This window comes from Silurus meridionalis, chromosome 26 (assembly GCF_014805685.1).
Source record: "Silurus meridionalis isolate SWU-2019-XX chromosome 26, ASM1480568v1, whole genome shotgun sequence".
Lineage (NCBI taxonomy): Eukaryota > Metazoa > Chordata > Actinopteri > Siluriformes > Siluridae > Silurus > Silurus meridionalis.
This window is the reverse complement of record NC_060909.1, coordinates 17354384-17376881: the sequence shown is the minus strand read 5'-3', so window position 1 is coordinate 17376881 and position 22498 is coordinate 17354384. Positions and strand designations below refer to the sequence as shown.

The following is a 22498-nucleotide window of genomic DNA, read 5'->3' as shown; positions in this document are numbered from 1 at the left end:
TCAGATCAAAAGACAACTAATTATTTCTGTTTCTTGTACAGCACTATTGCAGATTTCACGTTACAAAAACAACCATTTTTTCATTATTAAGGAATCTGATAAAAAAAAAAAACATTTAATTCTCGAATGCTTTCCTGTACAAGATTCAAAGACCCAAATCTGAAATGTTTCGAGATTGTTTTCACTCACTTCAGCTCTTTGCGTCCACCTTGTGGTCATTATTTGCTAGTACCGGTTAGGTGCAAATTTATTTTCTCTGCAGGATCTTATATAAAATTGTGATACAATTGTGATTTCATCCTTGATGTGAATAAGCCATTGTTTATTGCAAAAAAAAAAAAAAAAAGTTTATTATTATTATTATTATTATTATTATTATTATTATTATTATTATTATATATGATATGGACAAATGTTTTTCCAAATTTGTGACAAATCTTTTTTTAATATCCTATTTCACATTTAGTTCCCATATGCTGTTGTAATAACCTCCACTCTTCTGGGAAGATGTTCCACTAGATTTTGGATTGTGCTTGTGAAGATTCATTCAGCCAGAAAAGTCAGGAACTGATGGAGGTGAGGTGAGGAGGCCTGGGGATTCAATCAGCATTCACATTCCTGATGTTTTAATAGGGTTCAGAGCTCTACAGCAGGAGAACTACCAGTTCAACCCATATAAAGCAAATCTTAATGGAGCTCTCTGTTTTGCTCAGAGATATTGTCATGCTGCCAAGTGTCAGGTGTAGGGAAAAATGTTCATTCAACGGCATCTAGTAACGTCCTTTACAATTGTGTACCTTTGGTAACTTGGTAGTAACAGTTTCAAAAAAAGACCCACAATGCCTGGAAATGTCAGATGTCCCAAATGTTTTGTCCCTATAGTCTATATAGAGATGTTCTTTGTTAGCATGTGAAAATGATCAAACATAACCATCTGAACACACGCAAAAACAAATAGGCCTCACCCTTACCCAATAAAAAAACTCATCATTGTATTAAGCAATTTTCCTCTTAGAGATGCACAACCGGCTTTTGTCCCCTTTCCAAAGCAAACAAAGTATCCGTTTCAAATAAGGTGTAGCAGGGATCAGAACGATGGCACAAGTTCACCGCTACAACCGCTTTCTAAACGTTGCACAATCGAGTGTAGCGCTAAAAGGAGCAGTCAGGAACTGGTTTCCCAATCAAAAGTCAACATGTTTTTATGGACTACACTTTAAGTACACATCGTTTTATATATGTAAGATACTCTTTCTGAGCAAGCACTAGAAGCCCTTGAATACTTCAGTTCATCTCTGGTAGAAGGGGTCCTATGTACGATTCCACCCAAAAGAGTTCGAAGAAGTAGCTGAGAATTCAAGAACCATTTTCTAATAGTGACGTTTTCTACCATAGGCTTCTCTGTAGACTCCTGAGACTACATATCGGAAAAAAAAACAATCATAAACAAACATCCAAGAGATCTTCCCGTGTGAGAACCGTATTTTATTTTTATAATTTTTTTTTGCCATTTATTATTTATATAACCGTTTTAAAACAGTCCGATGTTGCCGATTCCCTGGTAAGAAATTGGAAATAAAAAAAAATGTAATTTCTGCAGGAGGGGGAAATGGAATGTACTCAAAAATCCTTGGAAAAAAAAAAGATTCACACACTAAATGGACAAAGGTTTTTGGACACCGGACTTTTCAGCCATTTGTGGTTCCACCCAAACTGTTTTCACTAAGTCAGACTCTTTGTGGCTGAATGAATCGCACAGAAATCTCCACCAGCACGCTTTAAAATCTAGTAGAGCATCTTTCCAGAAAAGAGGAGTTTGTTAGAACAGCATATGAGGATTCTTTTGTTCACCTCTGAACTTTAAAGTATGACATCTGTCTGCACATGTATTTGTATGAGATCCGCATGTAGGCGGTGTAGATGTAGACTGTAGATAATGATGTAGGCAAACGTTTGCTTGGTGATGGCTTATATATAAATGGCAAATCCATTTATATATATATATATATATATATATATATATATATATATATATATATATATATATATATTTATATGTACGGTAATTGCACTGTAATTCTAATATGTTATACTTAAGTATTTTACAACATGATCTGACTTTGTTTTTTTTAGGTTAAATGCAACACACACACACACTTTGCACACACATTTATTTCTAACAATTTATTCTTCGTTAAAGTGCACCCAGATTAAAAAAAAATTGTTTAATAAATAGGTGTATCTGGAAGCACATAAGGTAAAAAAATGGACAGTTCAGAAAAAGCAAAATAAATCGTTTTTTTTTTTTTTTTTTTTTTTTATAAATTGCATGTTTGGAAACAGAGTTGATTTTGCAGATGATTGACAGCCTTCTTCATTTTTTGTGTGGGAAAAAAAAAACGGTAAACAACCCTCTTTAATCTTTAGTTGTTTTTTTAGTTTGTTTTTTTAGCAAACAGAGAAATAAAGGCGGAGCTACAAAGGCAATATGCAATAGAAATTAAATTTGAAGTCTATCTCACCCAAAAAGATCATAATTTTCCTTCAAATATACACTATATAGACAAAAGTATTGAGGCACCTGACTTTTCCAGTCATATGTGGTTCCAGAGACTGTTACCATAGCACATATATATATATATATATATATATATATATATATATATATATATATATATATATATATATATATATTATTAATAAATAGACAAAATTGTTCATGAGGACGAACAGTCATTAATGTAAACATGTCTCCACATTCTTGTCCTCAATATATTTAATCATCCAGAAAATATAAATGTTCTTATTCACAGAGTTCTATCAAATAATAAATAAATTGTAAATTCTACTTTCTTTTTTTATCCTTATATTCTATTCCTTTTTTCATGCTTAAATAATGGACAGTTGTGTAAAGCATTTCACTGCATGTCGTACTCTGTATGTATGTGTATCTGACAAATAAAATTTGAACTTGATCTTGAGGGCCCTTCACAGCTTTTTGATAAAGTGAGCCTTTATTCTGTAGTCGAAAATCGCCCTTCTGTAACTGGACATGCTTGTGGTGCTCATGGCGGATCCAATCCCACTCGAACACTGGGTGTGAAGAGGAGGAAATACTTTACAGTCCATGGTGTACACCCATCATTTACACATAGGGCAATCTGAAGTTGCCAACATGCCATGAGTTTTTGGGGCAGTTGGAGGTAAGTCCTGGAGGAAATCCATATGAACCTAAACTTCATGTTAAATTTAGCAGTCTTATATGATGAGTTTTGTCTTGGTGCAAAAGATTATTTTTTTATAAAACTCTAAAAAAAAAAACAGGTCAATTAAAGATGTGACGATCATGTCGGCCTCTTTAAGTCCTGCCAGAAATTTATTAGCTGCTGCGGAGAGCCGAGGATAGTTGTGATGACCCTTGCAAACTCATTGCGGTCATATGCGCCATTAAAATACGCCTTGAACTTAGATGGGTCGGGAGGGTTCGAAGGAGCGAATCCCAGTTTCTTCAAACACGCTCCCACATACGCGTCCTCGATGTAAAACGGACGTATGTGTTTCGAGACCTTGACCAGCTTCTCGGGAAGATCGTTGGAGAACACGTAACCCATCCCTAGCAAGTATGTAGGGTAGACGTTTTCCGGGTAGACTTCCTCCGGAACATACCACTTGGAAAATTTGTTTCGCACTACGGGCCGGTTCCACATAACCATCCCAGTTATGTAGTTTTCCTTTGGGGTGTTTTCCATAAGCAGCAAGCTCATGAGATTCTCCACATTCAAGAACATGTCCGAGTCGATCTTCATGGCGTAGGAGGCTTGAGGACAGCGTGTGGCCAGCCAGTCCAGGATCACCATGGTCTTAGTGGTCAGGTTCTTGTACGTGTCAAGAAAGTTACTTTGAATCAGGTCATGATGTTGCCGGCTTTCCGGAATCAAACGCTCAAGCTGTTTCGCCTCGTCCTCTTCTCCGTTTAATCCCAGCATGAACAACACAATGACGTTTTTCCCTTGAACAACACTCTCGTTGCCCCACGTGCTCCGGATGGCGTTGCGAGCCTCCAGTTGTTGAGGAGCCACTGGGACCATGAGGACCAAGAACGGCTTGCGCTGCTTACATATATCCGGCTCGTCTATGATAAATTGGTAATTGCGTGGATAGGCTTCATGGTCTGGTTGTGCCACGGTTGATGTCGGATCCTGATTGGTCGGCACTTCTGTTTTTTCCTTCTCATTGTGGTTAAGCATGTTCACCATGGACACTAAAGCATGTGTTGTATTAGATACCTGCGGTTCAGTCTTCATCGTTTCATTGCTGACTTTTTGGGGGTTCAATGGCAAGTAAATGAAGCTGAGTTTTTGGGCAACATTGTTGAGGAACAGTTTGGAAGGTTTAAAATTGCTATTTACGAAGTTGACAGTCACAAGGCCAATGAAGGTGACGAGGAGCAAGAAGATAAAGCAGATTTTAAACTTGCCCTGGATTAAGGGGGTCATCATCTAAAAGAGAGGGAGAAAGAAGAGAAGAAGTATTTAGAGCTAAACCACATTTATGATTACACCTGCATGAGCTTTACTTACCATTGTACAATATCTTAACAATGTGCTAGTGGTATACAGGGTGAATTACAGCTCTGTGCTTGTTTTGTGCCGCATTAATGATGTTTTCTCTGCATATCCTGCAGTACAACTATTTCTGGTGTCTCTACTCTGGAAGCCCCAGGCATTATATATACCGAACACATAAACATAGATTTGTATCAACAAAAGATTTTTTGTCCAACATCCAAAACCAGTTTAAATCCTTCAGAAATTAGTCTTTTAAATCTATTGCTGGCTTTTTTTCTTTTGACGATTTTGTATTGTTTCCCAAAACGGTGAAAAATGTGTGAATTGCTCCAGGAACGATACAAATAAGAGTACAATGAAGGACACTTTAAGAAAGCACTGCCCTCATTAACGTTATTCCCTTGAAAGCTTGTCACTAAGCGTTTGGACTCCCCACCTAGACAACACTCTGTAGCTTGGACGTCTTTTCCTGCACCACTGAGACTTTATTAAAAGTATTTTTAAAAAACATTTTTAGCCTTAAACTCCTTTTGCAAGTTGGCCCGTCACTAAACCGTGACGCTTGATTTTTCATACAGCACACATATATCCATATCTCATCCATCAACAGTAAAAATTGTGGTTTGCCTAGTTTACGGGTATGAGAACCAAGGGTTCTGCATGTTCTTCAGGATTGCCATTAGTTTCTATACGTCACTCATGTCTGTCCACTCTGGGTACTCCATATTTCCAATAGCCTTTTGAACACTGTTCGGTCAGGATCATGAAAGCATTGCATGGCATCCGTATCTGCATTGGCTCTTGTCATCCACCATCTTCAAATGTCTTTGCTTCCAATGTTATCCAATCCCTCTCACTTCACGTTTTTTTCGCAGTACCTGATCAGCAGCCGTAGGGTTGAAGCCTTTATTCACGTACTCGGACAAAGACTCTTGAACAAGTAGACTTCTCACGTGCTGCTCAAGTACTTTGCATAGCTTGTTCTTCCAGCAGCTCTGAACCAAATGTTGACTTCCAACATACAACAAAGGTGGACTTGAACACAAGTTTCAAAAGTTGAGGAAGGTTAAACCACTATGCAAAATAAAGTAAATAGTGCCAGGAGCTGCTCTTGTTTTTCAGTCTTACCGGTTTGGGGATTTGTTTTGTTAAGCTAGTGTAAAGAACAGTCTAAAGTTTCAGCTAGACCGAAGCCTCCGAGGCAGATTTTTTTTTTTTCCTAACTCCCCTTGCATTTTTTTTAGGCATTTCAAGACATTATATCACCCTATGAATCTGACGCAGTAGGTCAAAGCATTTCCACAGAGCCTGCCAGTGAAAGTATTTCCCCAGGTAAGTATTAACACTTGCACACCGCAGTACGGTAAGCATGTAGGATCTCTTATTAACTCCATATTACACAGAAAACAGTGCTTTGTACTCCAAACATAGCGTTTACTTGTACTCCTTCAATCACTTAGCTCCAGTTTCAAAGCTTTTCAACCTGTCGAGTGAATTCTGTCCTGTCTGCTCTTATCTCTTGGTCATTTATAATTTATATGTTATTGTTCTGATACTGTTTAAAAATATCGCCTTAACAAATAAGGTAAATATATTCAGTTAATTGTCAATAGACATAAAACCAGGCTGGGCTGATAAACCCCAGCTTGGAAAACAATCATTGTTCAGCAAAGCAAAAAAACAATTATTTTGTAAGATTAATCTTGTAAGATTAATGAAGCACATTTTAAAACTGCGGCATTTCTTTTGTCCTGTCATGTTTGCGTTTAAGGGTGTGGAAGGTTAGTTCTTGTTATCGCAAGCACTACAGCTGCCAAAACAAAAACGTATCAAAATTTTTTGGAACAAATACTTAACTAATAACCAACAATCATTTCCTCTATCTCCATCTTTGTCTTAGTATATCATTTTTACCAAGAACCGCCAAAACTTAGATTCTCAGTGCTGATTCCCAGCACATCACCGAATAGCTGTTAGAGCTGAACGCCAAACTCCCAAATACATCTCTCCAATTCCTGAGAACAGAAAAGTTTTTACACGGAACAGACTACTTACAATGTGGGTCAGTTAGTGCATTCTGGTTGAAGGCAAACCAGTCGAGTAATTGTCCTACCTGCACAGATCTGAGATGTGTAAGCAACACGCTGTCATCTTTGTTACCAAAACAGACTCCTAGACTGACTTGATGTGACTTTATTAGCCACGGCGGTTACCTCTCACAGCTAAATCCTTTTAAAACGTTTGCCTAATGTCGGCCTTATCGCAGCGTCCATGTAAAGTGCTGATTACAGCAGTTTAAAGACGTGCAATCAGATTACAGGCATTTAAATTAGAATTTTACAGAATGAGCACCATACTGTGTCGCCAGTAGAGCTAGAGTTAACAGTCTCAGGGGTCGGCCGCCTGCTCTAGGAGATTGCGTTCCTTTAAACACACACATAGTAAATGTTGTAGGTAAATAATAGTGCAGTTAGTATGTAGGACTTTAGGGTTTCATTTTGGCATATGAAATTTTATTACAGGTAGACCTTGGCTTCCGATAGAAACGCATTCACGATGACCACATCGAAAATATCGTAAGTCGGGACATTACCTAGCCTACCCATTATACTGTACTTTGTTAATAATCTAACAAATTATAGTACATAATTTTGCAAAACAGCAATTTACAGTACCGTACTGTATAAACCATACAGTATATACAGCATTTATGTGGCAGCGGGTGCATGGACGAGCGCCGGTTCCCAAGTGGGGGGCGGAGTTGCTATGTTTGCTTGCCGCACGAAAGATAAAATCCTTTTACAATTTTGCCGTGTTGCTATCATCATCGGAAGATCGGAAAATCATAAGTCGAAACATTGTATAGCACAAAGACACATTTGAAATACCACTGCAATTTCTGTTAGTTTGTTCGTTTGGGTCAAACGTCTTTACTTTTTAGATTGTGAAGCATCAAAGGTTCTTATTCTTGTTACTCTGGCTAGGTTGTCTAGAATTGTAACCACTCCCTAATTGTTGCACCCAACATCTACTTTTAAAACCGAACAAAAGGCTTTCAAATAAATTTGTATCTGTTCTCCTGTATCATAATGGGGAATGAAAACAAAAACAGGTCAGGTATAAAACTGAAAGGTATAACCAGAGGTGGAAAGTACAAACACTTCGTTACTGTACTTAAGTAGATTTTTCTGGTATAAGTATTTTACTTTACTATTTATTTTTGGGAGAACATTTTACTTTTTCTCCTTACGTTTTTACACAAATGTCTGTACTTTCTACTTTGTACATCAAAATAGACTCATTACTTTAGTTTTAATCTATTTGGTGAAATATCACATTTTTTTCCTTCTCAGTGCGCCATTTTCAGACCATCAACTTATTTCCTGTCATTGCGTGGCTTTATTAATCTCCCACTGGTGTATCATTTCCTGGTTCTCACACACCACAGATGTAGACTAGTTTACGAAGCTAATAATCAGCAGGCAGAAGGCAACAAGAATGTGGGGTTAACATGGATGAGAAAGAGGAAGTTACCGATGAAAACATGACTGAGAACAGAGACATTCCTGATCACCTGGTCATCATCTTTGCTCTGCTTGTGTTCTTTATGGGGAATGTTCAACCTGGATACATTCATTAGGTAACAACATTTTGAAATCGTTTTGTATTAATGTATCAATTGAGGCTGTCAAAATGCATTTTTGTTTGATCATTTTTAATGGAAATATAAATAAATAAGGAAAATTAACTTATTTAAATATGTAAAGGGTCTTTTATTTGTACTACATTTTGTCATCTTCAGGACAAAAGTTTTTAAGATTAATTTTGAGTAAAATGACTCTTGCCATAACAAATATAAAAAATAAAAAAAATGTATGGGCTGATTAATCTGACAGCAATGCCATCAAACAGGAAGTGACTCAAACATGAAGCGAGGCTATTAATCAAACGTCTTGCCAGCACAACTTACTGTGTCAAACATTACAAGAACATTTAAAAATAAATTAGGCTAACATCTGAATGACACTGTAGCTACTCACTTTTTCAATTTAGACTAATTTTATCTGACATAGCTCACATCCTCTTGTCAGCTTGTTTTGTTGTCAGTATTCTGTATTTTTCTTCCTACAAAGAATTCCACCGATGTCCCTGGTCAAAGATTACACCTGAAGGTGTGGTTCTGTTTCCTTCTGTTCAAATGTACAACAGCTTACAATATCTGGGTGCTCACCCCCTGTATATTTCGCTCTAGTTTCCTTTACTTTACATGGTTGAACACCAGACTATTGCTCTGTAAAGTTTTAAGATCTTCTCAGAACATTGACTGTCACCTTGTCACCTGTTTTTATTGTTCGACTGACACTTGATCTGCTGCCAAGTAATAATCCAGCCCTTTGAATTACATCTTTAAATGAGCGGTGCACATAAACATAACTTAACAGGACCAAAGTCTTTATTTAACTTTACTTCGGTACCACTTTGTTTCTACAACACTTATAGAATAGCAACCTTTATTTATTTACAGAGCAAACTACAAAGAAAAACACGAGGTCATCGCAAGTTTCCTCCTGAACCCCGTGAAACGTTTCTGCACAAAAGCCAAAACGGCATTGGATTCAGATTACAGTTAAGGAAAAATATAGAGTTACTGATTGCATTCAAGTAGGTTCAAGAGTTATTATTTGTACTACAAAGCACATTTGCCTTGTGTTCTCCTCAAATTTCCACAATGGGAAACGTTAGATTATTTCTCAAGGAGGCTTTTGGAGAAAAAAAGAACGACATTGTGAATACCCTCGTTTGTTAATCTCACTAAATTGAACCAAAAATCGACAATTATGCCTAAAAAATTAGTGTATGTTCGCATTTAGAGCATCTAATAGAACTGAGAAGGAGCAGGAAAAGTAAAGCTTACCTTAGTGTTTGTGTTTCTGCAGGGACCTGAGATCCTGCCTGAGAGAGAGACAGAACGAGCTCTGCGCCTGTGATGAATCCTGTGAGATAGACATCTCATGGAAACCAGGTGTGCCTCCACACCTCCTACCCTCCTCCTCCTTCCAGGTGCATTGTTAAAAAGAGGTGGGAGCACAGATCGGAGGTAACTATAGCAATGCTGGGCACTTCTGAGATTTAGTTCAGTATAACACAGTTACACACATACACACATTATATATGTTCAGTACCTGCAGTCACAGAATGACCTGCAGTGTGTTTTTATGCAAGCAGGGACACATGTTAAAATGTGTGTCAACACTTTTAATCATTAATGTCTCCTCAGAGACCAAAGGCGACTCGGGTTTCTTTTTTATGCAAAAATATTCGATGTGAGCCGTGCTTCTTATTCAAAATTTTTCGCTGGATCTTCACAGGGGGATAGAATGCACTGGAACTCTATTTCCACTGTCTGTTTATTTAATGGTGCAAAAATCACTCCTCCGTGTGTACATATCAACACGGTTGGAAACTAACCCTTCTAAGGAACCCGGCGCATGAAGCAAGAAGCGGGTGCAATTCATTCCCAACCATTAATATACTGTACAGTAACAGCCCCCCCTGTTGGGTGCTTGACCCCCATGTTAAAACAAATAGAGCTCAGGGCCAGCGGCCCGTTACACCTGTCCTATGCTAATCGGCAGCTAAACCACCCCTGACAGTTTCAGTAATCAAATCTAATGGTGGCAAGTTTCACACAATTCACAACTTTCAATGGTTCGTCTAGCAACATTCATTCCTTTCGTCCAGTATGTACTGTAAGACAAAGCACTGGCACTGGGGACTCCTTCCATAAGTCTTGAAGAAACATCTCTACAGAAAATGTGAGTATATCCATGATCTACACCGATCAGGCATACTTTTATGACCACCTGCCCAATATTGTGTTGGTCCCTCTTTTGCTGCCAAGACAGTCCTGACGTGTCGAGCCTCAACAGCATTAAATTCATCAGCAATTTCAATTCAATTCCATTCAATGAGACTCGACTGCCCATGATCCCGTCACAGGTTCACCGCTGTTCCTTCCTTGGACTGCTTTTGATAGATACTGACCACTGCAGACTGGGAAAAGCCCATAAGAGCTGCAGTTTTGGAGATGCTCTGACCCAGTCGTCTAGACATCTCAATTTGGCTCTCATCAAACTCACTCAAATCCTTACGCCTTCCCATTTTTCCTGCTTCTAACACATCAACTTTGAGAATAATCAGTGTTATTCACTTCACCGCTCATAACGTTATGCCCGCTCGATGTATACTGTGCATTGTCTGTTTCTATGACGATAATCCCTGTCCATTAGCTTGTTGCAGTAGATTAAAATATTGGTGCATAATTCAGCAAGTGGTGCTGTAACAGGTGAACTTTCTGACCAATCAAATTGCATGAAAAATAACGGAAAATGCAAACACTTTACCGTAAGGAACAAACCGTTCTGGTGTGACTAGTTTTAATAAATGGATCATTGAATCAAACAGGCCCTCCTTATTTCAACAAAACACAATGGGCCAACGGTTGGATCACTGACATGACGTTTTCAGTTGATGGCAGGTGTGGAAGGCTATCGTGTGATTAAAGCACTGGACTTTGGTCCACTTTACACAACGCCCGGTAATTTATGACTTAAGTGTCCATAAATGGAGCAGGACTTTGTCGAATACTACCGAATGACTGCGTATGTCACTACTTATGGGATTAGACTTTACAACCGGATTTCAGACTCAATATAACAGGAAGCAATTTTAAACAGTAAAACTCTCAATTTTTTTCCTCAATTTTTTCAAAGTGTGTATCGGCTATAGTTTTTCTGACTGGTTTGACACACTCAGTCAACAATGCCTGACACATTAAAAAGTATTCACATTACATTCTGACTTTGGGGGGAAAAAAACAGGGCAGTCCCTTGCTAAAAGCTCTTCCTTGATGGGAGATAACCAAGTTTTCTCCACGTCATTGCAGGACCTGAGCAAAATAATTATTTTCATTCAAGTGTTATGCAATGAAATGTGTAGCAATACATATAAAAACTGACACATATCATGTTTATCATATGCCTTTGTTGTTTATTATTAGACACTGCCAGTCATCGTCGGAATCACAATTGTCGATATCTTGCATGACAATATCTCTTGGAGTTTGCTTTTTTTTTTTTTGGAAATATTCTGCATGCTCGTTATTAGAACACATGTCGATGATGGAAAATTATACATATTGGCAAAGGTGATGTCTAAACTTCCATTCAAACGTATATACTGTATTGACTAGCTAGTGTAGCCTAGCTTAATGGTGTACCTTCATGTAATCGGATTCAGGGACAAGGCTTGTGAAGCTTGATTTGAGCGTAACACATTATGGTGGCAGTTGGCCAGCGGTCTCTTTCAGGAGTGAATGGCTTTGGATATAAGAGCAGGCTGGGTAGTTTATTTTGTTTTGGTTTTCGATGATACACAAAGCCACATTTTGAGAGTAATAAATAATGGAAGAAACTCCTGACTCTAATTCGCCACAACACCTGTGGTCTTATTTGTGCGGGTTTTTTTTAAGCAGTTGAAAGGGTTTAGGCTCAATTTAAATAGATATCATTCGGTGTTTGACTCATTAATATCATTCTACTAATAGATCAGTGTGCCGAGAGGAACATTAGAGTCTTTTCACATAAACTGAGTTGATTAAGCAAAGAGCCTTGTGACAAAAATGATGGCACGAAAAATGCCGGAATAAATCATAGTACTTTAAAAACTTAAGTACATTTGAAGGCAAATACTTTTGTACTTTTACTCAAGCAAACAAGTTTACTTTTAATATAGTACCTACTGTATCTCTACTTTAACTCAAGTACATGGTTTGTGTACTTTGTCCACCACTGAAGTACAGGAAGTCTATTTAAAATTAAACAGGTCAGATCTATGAACCTGGTGAAACTAATTTCCTGAGTACTTCCCCTGCATTCCTTGTTTTAACAATTTGCATAATGCGCAACCCAATTGTGATCGCGTGTATGGAAACCATACACCAACGTGAAGCCTGTGGTTAATATCAGCAAAAAGTCAAGAAAGAGACCGATTGCTGCTGCCGTTACATTCCCAATTTGGCAAACGGCACAGCGATAAGAGTGTAAGAAAGGCACTTGAACTGGTTACATAACTATACGATGATGAGAACGGAGGTAAGGACAGAGATTGTGCAAAACAAGTCAGGAGCTGGTCAACATGGACCGTCGTCTGTTTCCGGAAACAGCTCTCACGCTGCCTTCGTCGAACGTTTCTCGGTAAAGCTCGTCGCTATAAAGAAAAAAAAACCTAACAGAGGGAAGGAACAATATATCAATAAAATCAGCAATGACGTATTCAATCGACACAATTCCTCAACACCAGATGTGTTTCGTCTGACAAAATAAAAAAAAACAAAAAAAACTATTGAAACATGATTCATGATGATTTGCTCAGGGTGGTCTCTGGGAGGAAAAGCAAACACCTTCTTTCCAGATCAGTCCGTTTCCTTGTTTGAGTTCTTTGTTTGGTGAATGTTAGATGTGAACGCCAAGTTTGTTGTTCAGGTAAGGTACACAAGGTATATGAACCGTCGTCATGTTTGATTAACATTTTTTGTTTGGCTTGGCAAACAATTTTCTTTACAAATAAAGTGTACTTTATTCCTGTGAAGAATGAAGATACACTGAGAATACTAAAGGGGGTGGCGGGGGGGCGGAATACTGCGGTTTCTGGCTTCCGTTTGAAATACACTGCTTTAAAAAAAAAAATGTAAACGCAGAATTGAGACGGATGGGTAAATAAAAAATTGAGTTGGGTTCGAGCGATCTAAATTACATAATTTTTACAGACCACGTGAGACAACGCCCGGTCTAGCTGACCACGGCTTGCTTGAGCATCATCATACCCGGTGGGACAAACACCCAGGACAGACCGCTGCACCCATCTCCGACCTCCCCGTTATCATCGTCACCGTTTTTCTCCTTTGAAACCCTTTGCTTTGCCTCGAGCCCAAACGAAGGAAGCAGTAAAGGGTCGAAGAGAGGCATCTTGCCCAGCCCTGGAGCCATGTTGCTGCGACTGAGTACGGCGTCCACACCCGTGTGTCCTGCAGACATGGAGAGGTCAAGAGGAGAAGCGCCCAAAGCCATGAGTGGCCCGCTAAAGGCGTGCAGGAGAGCCAGGGCGGCCCCGGGTAACACCAGGTGAGCCCTCGCGGAAGCCGAAGGGGTCGGCGGATCGGCGGTCGGGACGGTCGGCTCGGCGCCTGTAGACACGGAATGTCCGTGGGCTTTGATGTGCTTGCGAAGCGAACTGGGATCAGTGTAGCGCTTGGGGCAGCCGGCCATCTTGCAGCAGTAGGGTCTGTCTTCGTAGTGCGTTCGAGTGTGCTTGAAGCGATCGCTGGAGTTTGAGTAGCGCTTTCCGCAACCCTCGTACGGGCACGCGTAAGGCTTCTCGCCTGAGAAAAACAAAAGAACATTTATAAAAAAAACTTTCAAGCATTACATGGCATTAATGATCACAGCACACGTGACGATAGAAGAACACTTTCGAGTTCATGAGGCTCATCTCAAATTCCTTTTGCCTGACAGAAAAATGCCCGTTTTTTATATCAAAGGTTGGAAATTCTTCATTTTTAGGGGCCTTAGCGCTGACCTTGTGTTTTAAAACACACTCTTGTATTTTAGTTGATCTTATCAGGTTTTCTCCCTTTTTTCCAGAACTTGTTTTTCCACATACATACACAAATAAACAAGATTTGATTATTTGTTTTGACAGAACACTGAGGTGAATGAAAACCTGCTGGGTGTGTGACACAACCCCAGGTGTGTTCATCTCACCGGTGTGAGAGCGGGTGTGTATTTTGAGGTTCTCCAGCCGGGAAAAGCTCTTGCTGCAAATGGGACACTGGTGGGGTTTTTCATTGGTGTGTGTGCGGATGTGGATCAGCATCTTGTACCTGGCAAGAGGAGATAAGAGCCATTATTACCACTTTGGACACACACACACACACACACACACACACACACACACAAAATAATTATATGACATTTTGTAGTTTTGTAAATTGTCATTTGTTTATCGGCTTCAAAAATTCGTCTGTTCAGAAGATTAAGAGATCAAATCCCAGTGCTACCAAGTTTGCCACTGTTTACCCTATAAACCATCAGTTACAAAATAAGATCATTGTAAGCTCCGATAAAGGGTGTGTATGGAATTCAGCCTTGTTGAAATGTTCGTGGTTGCTACAGATCGAATTCACTGAATTGAATATTGACGCTGTAGCTATTTACTCTCTCTGCATGCATCGCTTATCTCTTTAGGTTATTTGAATCAATCTAGAGTTTGGCAAAAAATGCCAGAAGCTTGAGCATTCAGCGTGGCTGCCATTGAGCCTCTTCACTCCGACAGTGGGATGTATGATAACTGGATTGGCCTGTAATGAATAAAACCTGGTGTCAGATTTAAAACAACAAATCAAAACCAAAAGAAACCCAAGCCACACCAAGGTGTGATTGTATTGTTAGTACAAACTCGACCTAAGCAGATAGTTCCGTTGGATTATTTTTATTTTTTCGCTGCCTGAACTAACCTGTTTATCTCTCTGTCAGTGCCACCCTTAATAATTATGGATGAGTGAAGAGTTTATCATGTCAATCTTGGGTGGCACTTTTTTTATATAAAAACATCAGGGTGTGTTCAATGGAAAGAATGATCAGAATTATGTTCGGAGCCAGTCAGAACACTGTCGCATTCGTGGTTAAATCTTGCCAGCACTGTCAGGGTTTTCTGAGCACGCAACACTCACTTAAGGTTTCGCGGCACTTTCTTCCAGGTTTCCGGGTCGGCAACCATCTCGCCATTTTTCCTGCACCACCCAGTATTTAAGCACACTAAAGACATATGCTTGGGGCCAGATTATCTCAACTGTTTGTTAGCCCCTGAGAGTACCTGATCCTGATTCTGATTCTGTTTCTGATCCTGTTCCTGATCCTGTTCCTGATCCTGATTCTGATCCTGTTCCTGATCCTGTTCCTGATTCTAAACCTGATCCTAAATCTGATCCTGATCCTGTTTCTGATCCTGTTCATGATCCTGATTCTGATCCTGTTCCTGATCCTAAATCTGATCCTGTTCCTGATTCTGTTCCTGTTCCTGATCCTAAATCTGATCCTGTTCCTGATTCTGTTCCTGTTCCTAAATTTGATCCTGTTCCTGATCCTGTTCCTGATTCTGATCCTGTTCCTGATCCTAAATCTGATCCTGTTCCTGATTCTGTTCCTGATCCTAAATCTGATCCTGTTCCTGATCCTGTTTCTGATTCTGATCCTGTTCCTGATCCTAAATCTGATCCTGTTCCTAATCCTGATTCTGATCGTGATTCTCATCCTGATCCTGTTCCTGATCCTGTTCCTGATTGTTTTCCTGATCCTGATCCTGATCCTGTTCCTGTTCCAGTTCCTGATCCTCTGGATTTTAGACTGGTTTTGATTGCTGATTCTGGATCTCCCTGCTGAGCTCTGTTGTCCCGGCTTTTTGGATTTTTGGACAGTTTGTTGGATTCAGATTTTTGGTTTTCCCTCCATTGCTCTGTCTGCTGGCTTTCTGATTTTTTGGACTGGTTTTTCGGAATCTGTGTTTGACCTGTGTTTTTTCCCCTGCCTCTTTCACATCAAAGACCGTATTTTATATCACCCTGCCAGCATCCTGCATTTGGTCCTTCCTTCCACTCATCGTTTCTGACAGGCACACTTCTAATGAATTTCTTCTGAAAGCACATCCACTATACGCTTTAATCTTTGCTGAGTCACTACAGAATATAGAGTGCAGCTGGGATTTTTCCGTATTTCTCAGTTGCTCTGGAGGGTTTCAAACTTCTAGAAGCTACCTGTTCAACCTCCACATGATTTAGTCACTTGCGCACATCATAAAAGCAAAATATGATCAAAATATATTATATATATATATATATATATATATATATATATATATATATATATATATATATATATATATATATATATATATACATATGAAATCTCTAGTTCATTGAAAAAGTCAATGAATGCTAAATGTTCCACCAGTTGTCCCAATCTGTCAAGCTTCAATTTCTATTACACTTTTTTCTTGAAATGATGATCGAATCTTAAATGTCACTAATGAAGGCGAGTGCAGGGCATCAAGATCAAACAATGATCAACTAGTTCTCTAAAAAAAAGGTCAAAGATGAATCTCGTGAAACTTTAATTGACGATACACAGAATTACAATTTCTGAAAACGGATGAAGAATCAGGAAACTAACAAACACTCGTTCATTACAGTAAAAGTGCGAAATCCTGTCCATTCTCTTGCAAACAATATCTCATTCAGTTATGTACAAATTTGTGCTGTTGAAATTCATAGACGTTCAGCCTTGTGCATTTTCAATCATTAGAATCCACATTTTGTTTGTGAACAATGACAAAAGAAGTTCTTTTATTAGCTTTGAGATGGTCATTGACAAAAGACTTACTTTTACAGTTTTTTTCAGTTGCTTGGATCCCTAATATTTGCAAACCAGTAGGTGCATTCTCAAAACAATTTGTACAAACAGCCCAACACATTGTGGGAAATGGGGAACCCAAATGAGGATGAGTTCCCCTTTTGAGTCTGGTTCCTCTAAGGTTTCTTCCTCATAATATCTAAGGAAGTGTTTCCTTGCCACAGTCACCACGGCTGCACTTCAGGGATAAATACACACCATTCACCAAACTTGACTTGACTTGACTTGACAGATGATGACAACTGGTTTAACCATTTTTTTATTTAATGACTTACACAATGAACTGATGAGCGTAAAAAAAAAAAAAAGATCCTGCACTGAATCCTGGTCATGAAATCTACTAAGCCATCTATCTAAGCTTTATGCAAAACAAGCTGGAATTTCCTGGAACCCAAATGAGCTGCACACTCGTTTATTTTTTTCGTTTTCTTTTTTTGCCCTCGTGATGTCACCTTGCCATCATAAATAAATAATGAATCTTATGTCGTGTTCGGTGGTAAAATGAAACTTTGTCCCAATACCTTTGGTCATATAGTGTAAATAATAATAATAATAATAATAATAATAATAATAATTTTGACTGATTGTACACTATAAAAACATCCACTGAATCATTTTCCCAGCATCACGTGTTGTAAAAAACTGGATTGTACTACTCCGTCACCTGGCGTTGAAGCCGCGGCCTTTGCGCGCGCACCCCTCCCAGTGGCAGCAGTAGCCCGAGCTCCTCTCCGGCTTCACGTGCGACTCGGTCACGTGATCCACCAGGTCCTGCAGGCACTCGAACAGCAGGTGGCACTAGAGAGCCATGTGGCAAGAGAGAGAGAGAGAGAGAGAGAGAGAGAGAGAGAGATTGCAAGAAATGTGTTAGAAATGACACCTGGGATCACTAGATTTGGGAGGAATTGCGAAAACAAAATTTGTGTTACGAGATCTTGGTATGAAAATTTTTGATGTGTTTTGTACTAATCTGTGAGTACATTTGTTTCTTGTCGCCCAGAGAATTAATTGAGAATTAATGAATTAATGGAGGTGATCAGTTTGCTCACCCGCAGCCAACGGCAGGCGAGCTGTTCCTCCGCCGGTTCAGGAGAATCTCGTCTGTCTCGCCGCTGAGAAGCCAGTATAGAGGTGGGAGGGAGAAGGCTGCCCCCTGCCCCGATTGGTAGGAAGAACTGAAAGCCTGGAGGACGTGGAGGAGAAGAAGCCTCACCTTCTAGGTAACTGACGCTCTCTGAATCCTTTGTGTGAAAGAGAAGTTGAGGTTGGTTTGGGTTTATATATACTATATCTATAAACATACACTATATATGTGCACAAAACCAGTTCCACGTAGATATGCATTACATGGGTTGGACTGGAAGATCTTCAGCTATAGAGGTCTCCTAATCTCAGCTACATCAGTGCCTGACTCGCGTACTAACGTCCTTGTGGCTGAACGAATCTCCACAAATCTCCACAAAATCCAGTGGAACATCTTGAGATTCTAGCAACAGCAGCTTTAGAAGAAAAACCCTGTGCCCCCTCTAACTTCAGTTAAAATCCAAGAAACTCTGGATGTTCAAAAGGCCTAAATCGGCCTCAGAATCTCAAGGAATTAAACTGTCGCTCACCAAACGGTTTCAAATCTGACAAAAGCACGGGCAAAATATCACAATCCAGATGTGCACTGCTGACAAAAGACATATTTCAGAATATTTTTGGCTGTAATTGCAAAGTGTTGACCCAAAGATTGTGAAAGGTATGCGACCAACAAACGTCTGCTTCCTGTTTCATTCAATTTTGGGTCGTAAAAAAGTAATGGCACCTTTGAATTATTATAGGCAAAAATATACATATATATAAATTTCTCAAGAGCACCGCATTTTCCTCAGCAGCAAGGATTAATGGTAGTTAGTTTGATGGTTAGCCTGATTATTAATTCCCTTGCTAGCATTCCGCTTGCCGACTAGCGAAACAGATGCTAGCAGATGCTACGTTGAACCCTGTTTGTATAAAGAGAAATGTCTTGTTTTTCTTCTTATTATTATTTTTAGATATTAATCATGCTTTGCTTAAACCTCATCTATCTGTCTTGCTGTCTTTTGTCTGTCTTGCTGTCTTTTGACAGGAAATTTCATCATACGCCAAATGCCTCGTGGGCAAGTTCTCCGGAAAACGATGCTGATGATTCAATCCCTCAGGCGCCCCAGAAAACTTCCCTGCAGCTGATTGAAATATTCAGGGTCTGTCTAGAACACTGCGATGGGGAATCGAGAACAAATTAAGGAGTATATGCCTAAACCAGTTATTGGAACACAGCCCAGGAGAAGGAGTGGGTTTCATTTCCCTTTTGTCTGCGATATTTGTGTGTGTGTGTGTGTGTGTGTGTGTGTGTGTGTGTATGTGTTTTGAAACTCACCCTGGCCCGAGGGGGCGACAGGGGACCGCAGCTGGACGAGGAGTGTTGTGGAGAGGAGGAGACGAGGGACACACACTGAGGTCTGGCTTTAAGGATGTGGGTGAGTCCATGATATCTGGGAGAAAAAAAAGGGCAGGAATGAAACTTCAGCTCTGTGAAAACTTTCCTCCTGCTTACACTCCTCGCTACGTGACATAAAATGTTTTATCGTGTTTAGACAACACCCCCTGTAGACACCGTGGTCCATTCTGTTCCATGAACTTCTCAGATAAATGTACAAACCGGTCAGTAGTAAACAACAACAAAACAACATGCGGAACGCCAAGGCTGCAAGTAGGTTCCTTGGAATGTTCCTGACAGCCCTAATGTGTGGCTGTTTGCGAGGTGGTATTAAAGAGTTTTAAGACTAGTTTTAAAACACGGCAAAAGATGGCAGCAAAAGGCTGCACGCACAGTCACAGGGAGCACCGCCCTTCATAAGTCACTGTGCCACTGTCCCGTGTACATCAGGAGCTGTGAAACTGGTGCTATTCTGGCCACGTGCGCACCCTGTCACCGAGCTCTCATCGCACGTGAGTTTCCCGCCGGAAACAACAGAATCTTACTTCTACACCCACTCTACTCGCCAGACTTGGCTCCTGCGGACTTCGCCCTCCTCCGAAGATAAGGATCCAGTTTAAGGGTCGCCGTTTTGACACTGTTGCGAGGATCCAGTGCGAATCACAGACGGTGCTTGAGACGCTTCGAAAAGAAGACTTCCACAACACATTCCTGGAGTGGCATGAAAGCTGGGATTGCTGTGCAAGGGGACTATTTTAAAGGCGATAGTGTGGAAATGTAGAGACATAAACAGAGCTAGTCTCGAAAAGTTTTGATACCGCCTTGTATATCCACACCACTATTTGGACAAAAGAATTGGGACACCTGACTTTTCCAGCCGTATAAGGTTCTTCTCCACATAGTCTTAGGATGCGGTCACTTGAACTAGGAGACTCAAACCTGTTCCAGCATGAGAATGCACCCCTGCACAAACCCAGCTCCATGAAGATATGTTTTACATGGATTGGAGAGGAAGATCTCCTGCTATTGAGCTCTGAAACTTAAACCCTGCTGAACAATGCATGTGAAAGCTGACTGTAAATGTGAAAGGCCTCCTCACCTCACCTACATCACTACCTGGTTTTACCTGTGTCTTGTGTATCTCCACAAATCTAGTAGAAATCTTCCCAAAAGAGTGAAGCTTCTTATAAGAGCAAATGGGGACTGAATGGTGATTGGGATGTTCACAGAATGTTATGCTCAGGTGTCCACAAACGTTTGCGCGCTGACCTGTGTCGGAGCTGCGTGTCGGGCGTGGTATCCTGGTCCGGGCGAACCGGAGCGGTGCACAGATGGAAGTCCTGTGCGTCCTGTCCCTGCTGGAGGAAACCTTTAAATCCAACGGCTCGTCTAAGGAGAGCATGGCGTGCTGCCTGTGAAATATATATATATATATATATATATATATATATATATATATATATATATATATAGAGAGAGAGAGAGAGAGAGAGAGAGAGAGAGAGAGAGAGAGAGAGAGAGAGAAAAGAGAAAATTCTTAATGTTTCACACACACACACACGTATGCAAAACGATCCCTCCCTCAATGGAAGGCTGCACGCACGCACACAGCTGGAAAAAAGGCATACTAAATTTACTTCAGGCGACTGTAAGCGATTTACATTTCTTTCTGCTAGACAAGGACCAGCTACACACACACACACACACACTCACACACACACACACATACACACACATACATCCTCCATCACGCATGCTGACGAGGTACAGTTGTCTCGGCATCTGGCCTATATCCACAGGCAGCACCTACGTGTATAAGTGTGTGTGTGTGTGTGTGTGTGTGTGTGTGTGTGTGTGTGTGTGTGTGTGTGAGAGTGAGTGAGTGTGAGTGAGTGTGTAAAACAGGTCACTAAGCACACTATTCCTACCACCGAATGTTTTCATAGTGTTTTGCTTCCACTCAGTGGTATTGCTTGAAGCTTTCGTTCCCAACGGTATCACATGACTCAATCATTAAGCAACACACATACACACACACCACTGAGGCTTTCTCCCTCTCCAAGGAAACTCCCCTCAGTTTAGGAACGCAGACATTCATGGTCTTGCTGGCCACTCCCTGGAAACACACACTCGCACTCCTCTCACATTTTCTCTCCTTTCCTCTCACTTTCTTTCTTTCGTTCTTTTCTATATCCACTAGACACACACACACACACACACACACACACACACACTCCCTCCCTGCACTATTCTTCTCCTCCCTCATCATTCCTCTGTGTTTTTGCCAGTTACTTTTCCCCTCCTTTGCTTTGCCTCCCTGCTTTCCTACACGCCAGCACTCCCTCTTTCTCTCTCTCTCTTTTTCGCTCACACACATGGCCTGAAGTAACTGATCCTTCACTGCTCACTGTTCCCTCACAGAGTCTCGGTTTTAAACAGAATACTTTGACCACCGATGACGATGAAATGTAATATAAAACAAAGCAATAGGATCTAGAAAAAAAAAACTTTTTACAGGCAAACTCGACTCTCTATTTGAGCGTGTGTGTGAGTTGTGAGAGAGTGTGTTTTGTGAGTGTGTGAGTTGAGAAAGAGTGAGAATGGGTGAGAATGTTGTTAGTTGAGCTGTGAGTGTGTGGGAGTGTGTGGGAGTTGTGGGAGTTGTGAGAGTGTGAGTTGTGTGGGAGTATGAGTTGTGTGGGAGTATGAGTCATAAGATTGTGTGAGTTATCTGAGAGTGTGTGAGTTGTAAGTGTGAACTGTGAGAGTGTGTGAGCGTGTGAGAAAGTTAGAGAGTGTGAATTGTGAGAGTGTGAGCTGTGAGTGTGTGTGAGCTGTTAGAGTGTGTGTAAGTTAATTAAGTGTGTGAGCTGTAAAATGGGAGAGTGTGAGCTGTTGTGAGAGTGTGTGTAAGTTAAGAGGGTGTGTGAGCTGTGAGTGTGTTT

General features: G+C 40.3%; 2 protein-coding genes across 2 annotated transcripts; both read right to left on the bottom strand.

The window, feature by feature from the left end:
* Positions 1–2154: 2154 nt before the first annotated feature.
* On the bottom strand, positions 2155–9660 carry b3galt10.1 (beta-1,3-galactosyltransferase 10, tandem duplicate 1). Its single transcript, XM_046840644.1, has 2 exons — positions 9484–9660; positions 2155–4499 (listed from the first exon to the last, which is right to left on the bottom strand). The coding sequence occupies exons 1-2, from the start codon at positions 9580–9582 to the stop codon at positions 3345–3347; spliced, it is 1254 nt and encodes a 417-aa protein (XP_046696600.1). The 5' UTR covers positions 9583–9660; the 3' UTR covers positions 2155–3344.
* Positions 9661–13249: 3589 nt separating this feature from the next.
* glis2a (GLIS family zinc finger 2a) lies at positions 13250–21726 on the bottom strand. Its single transcript, XM_046840643.1, has 7 exons — positions 21293–21726; positions 20823–20965; positions 19494–19608; positions 18142–18333; positions 17757–17890; positions 14390–14508; positions 13250–14007 (listed from the first exon to the last, which is right to left on the bottom strand). Exons 1-7 carry the CDS (start codon positions 21299–21301, stop codon positions 13418–13420), a joined length of 1302 nt encoding a protein of 433 aa, XP_046696599.1. The 5' UTR covers positions 21302–21726; the 3' UTR covers positions 13250–13417.
* Positions 21727–22498: the final 772 nt, after the last annotated feature.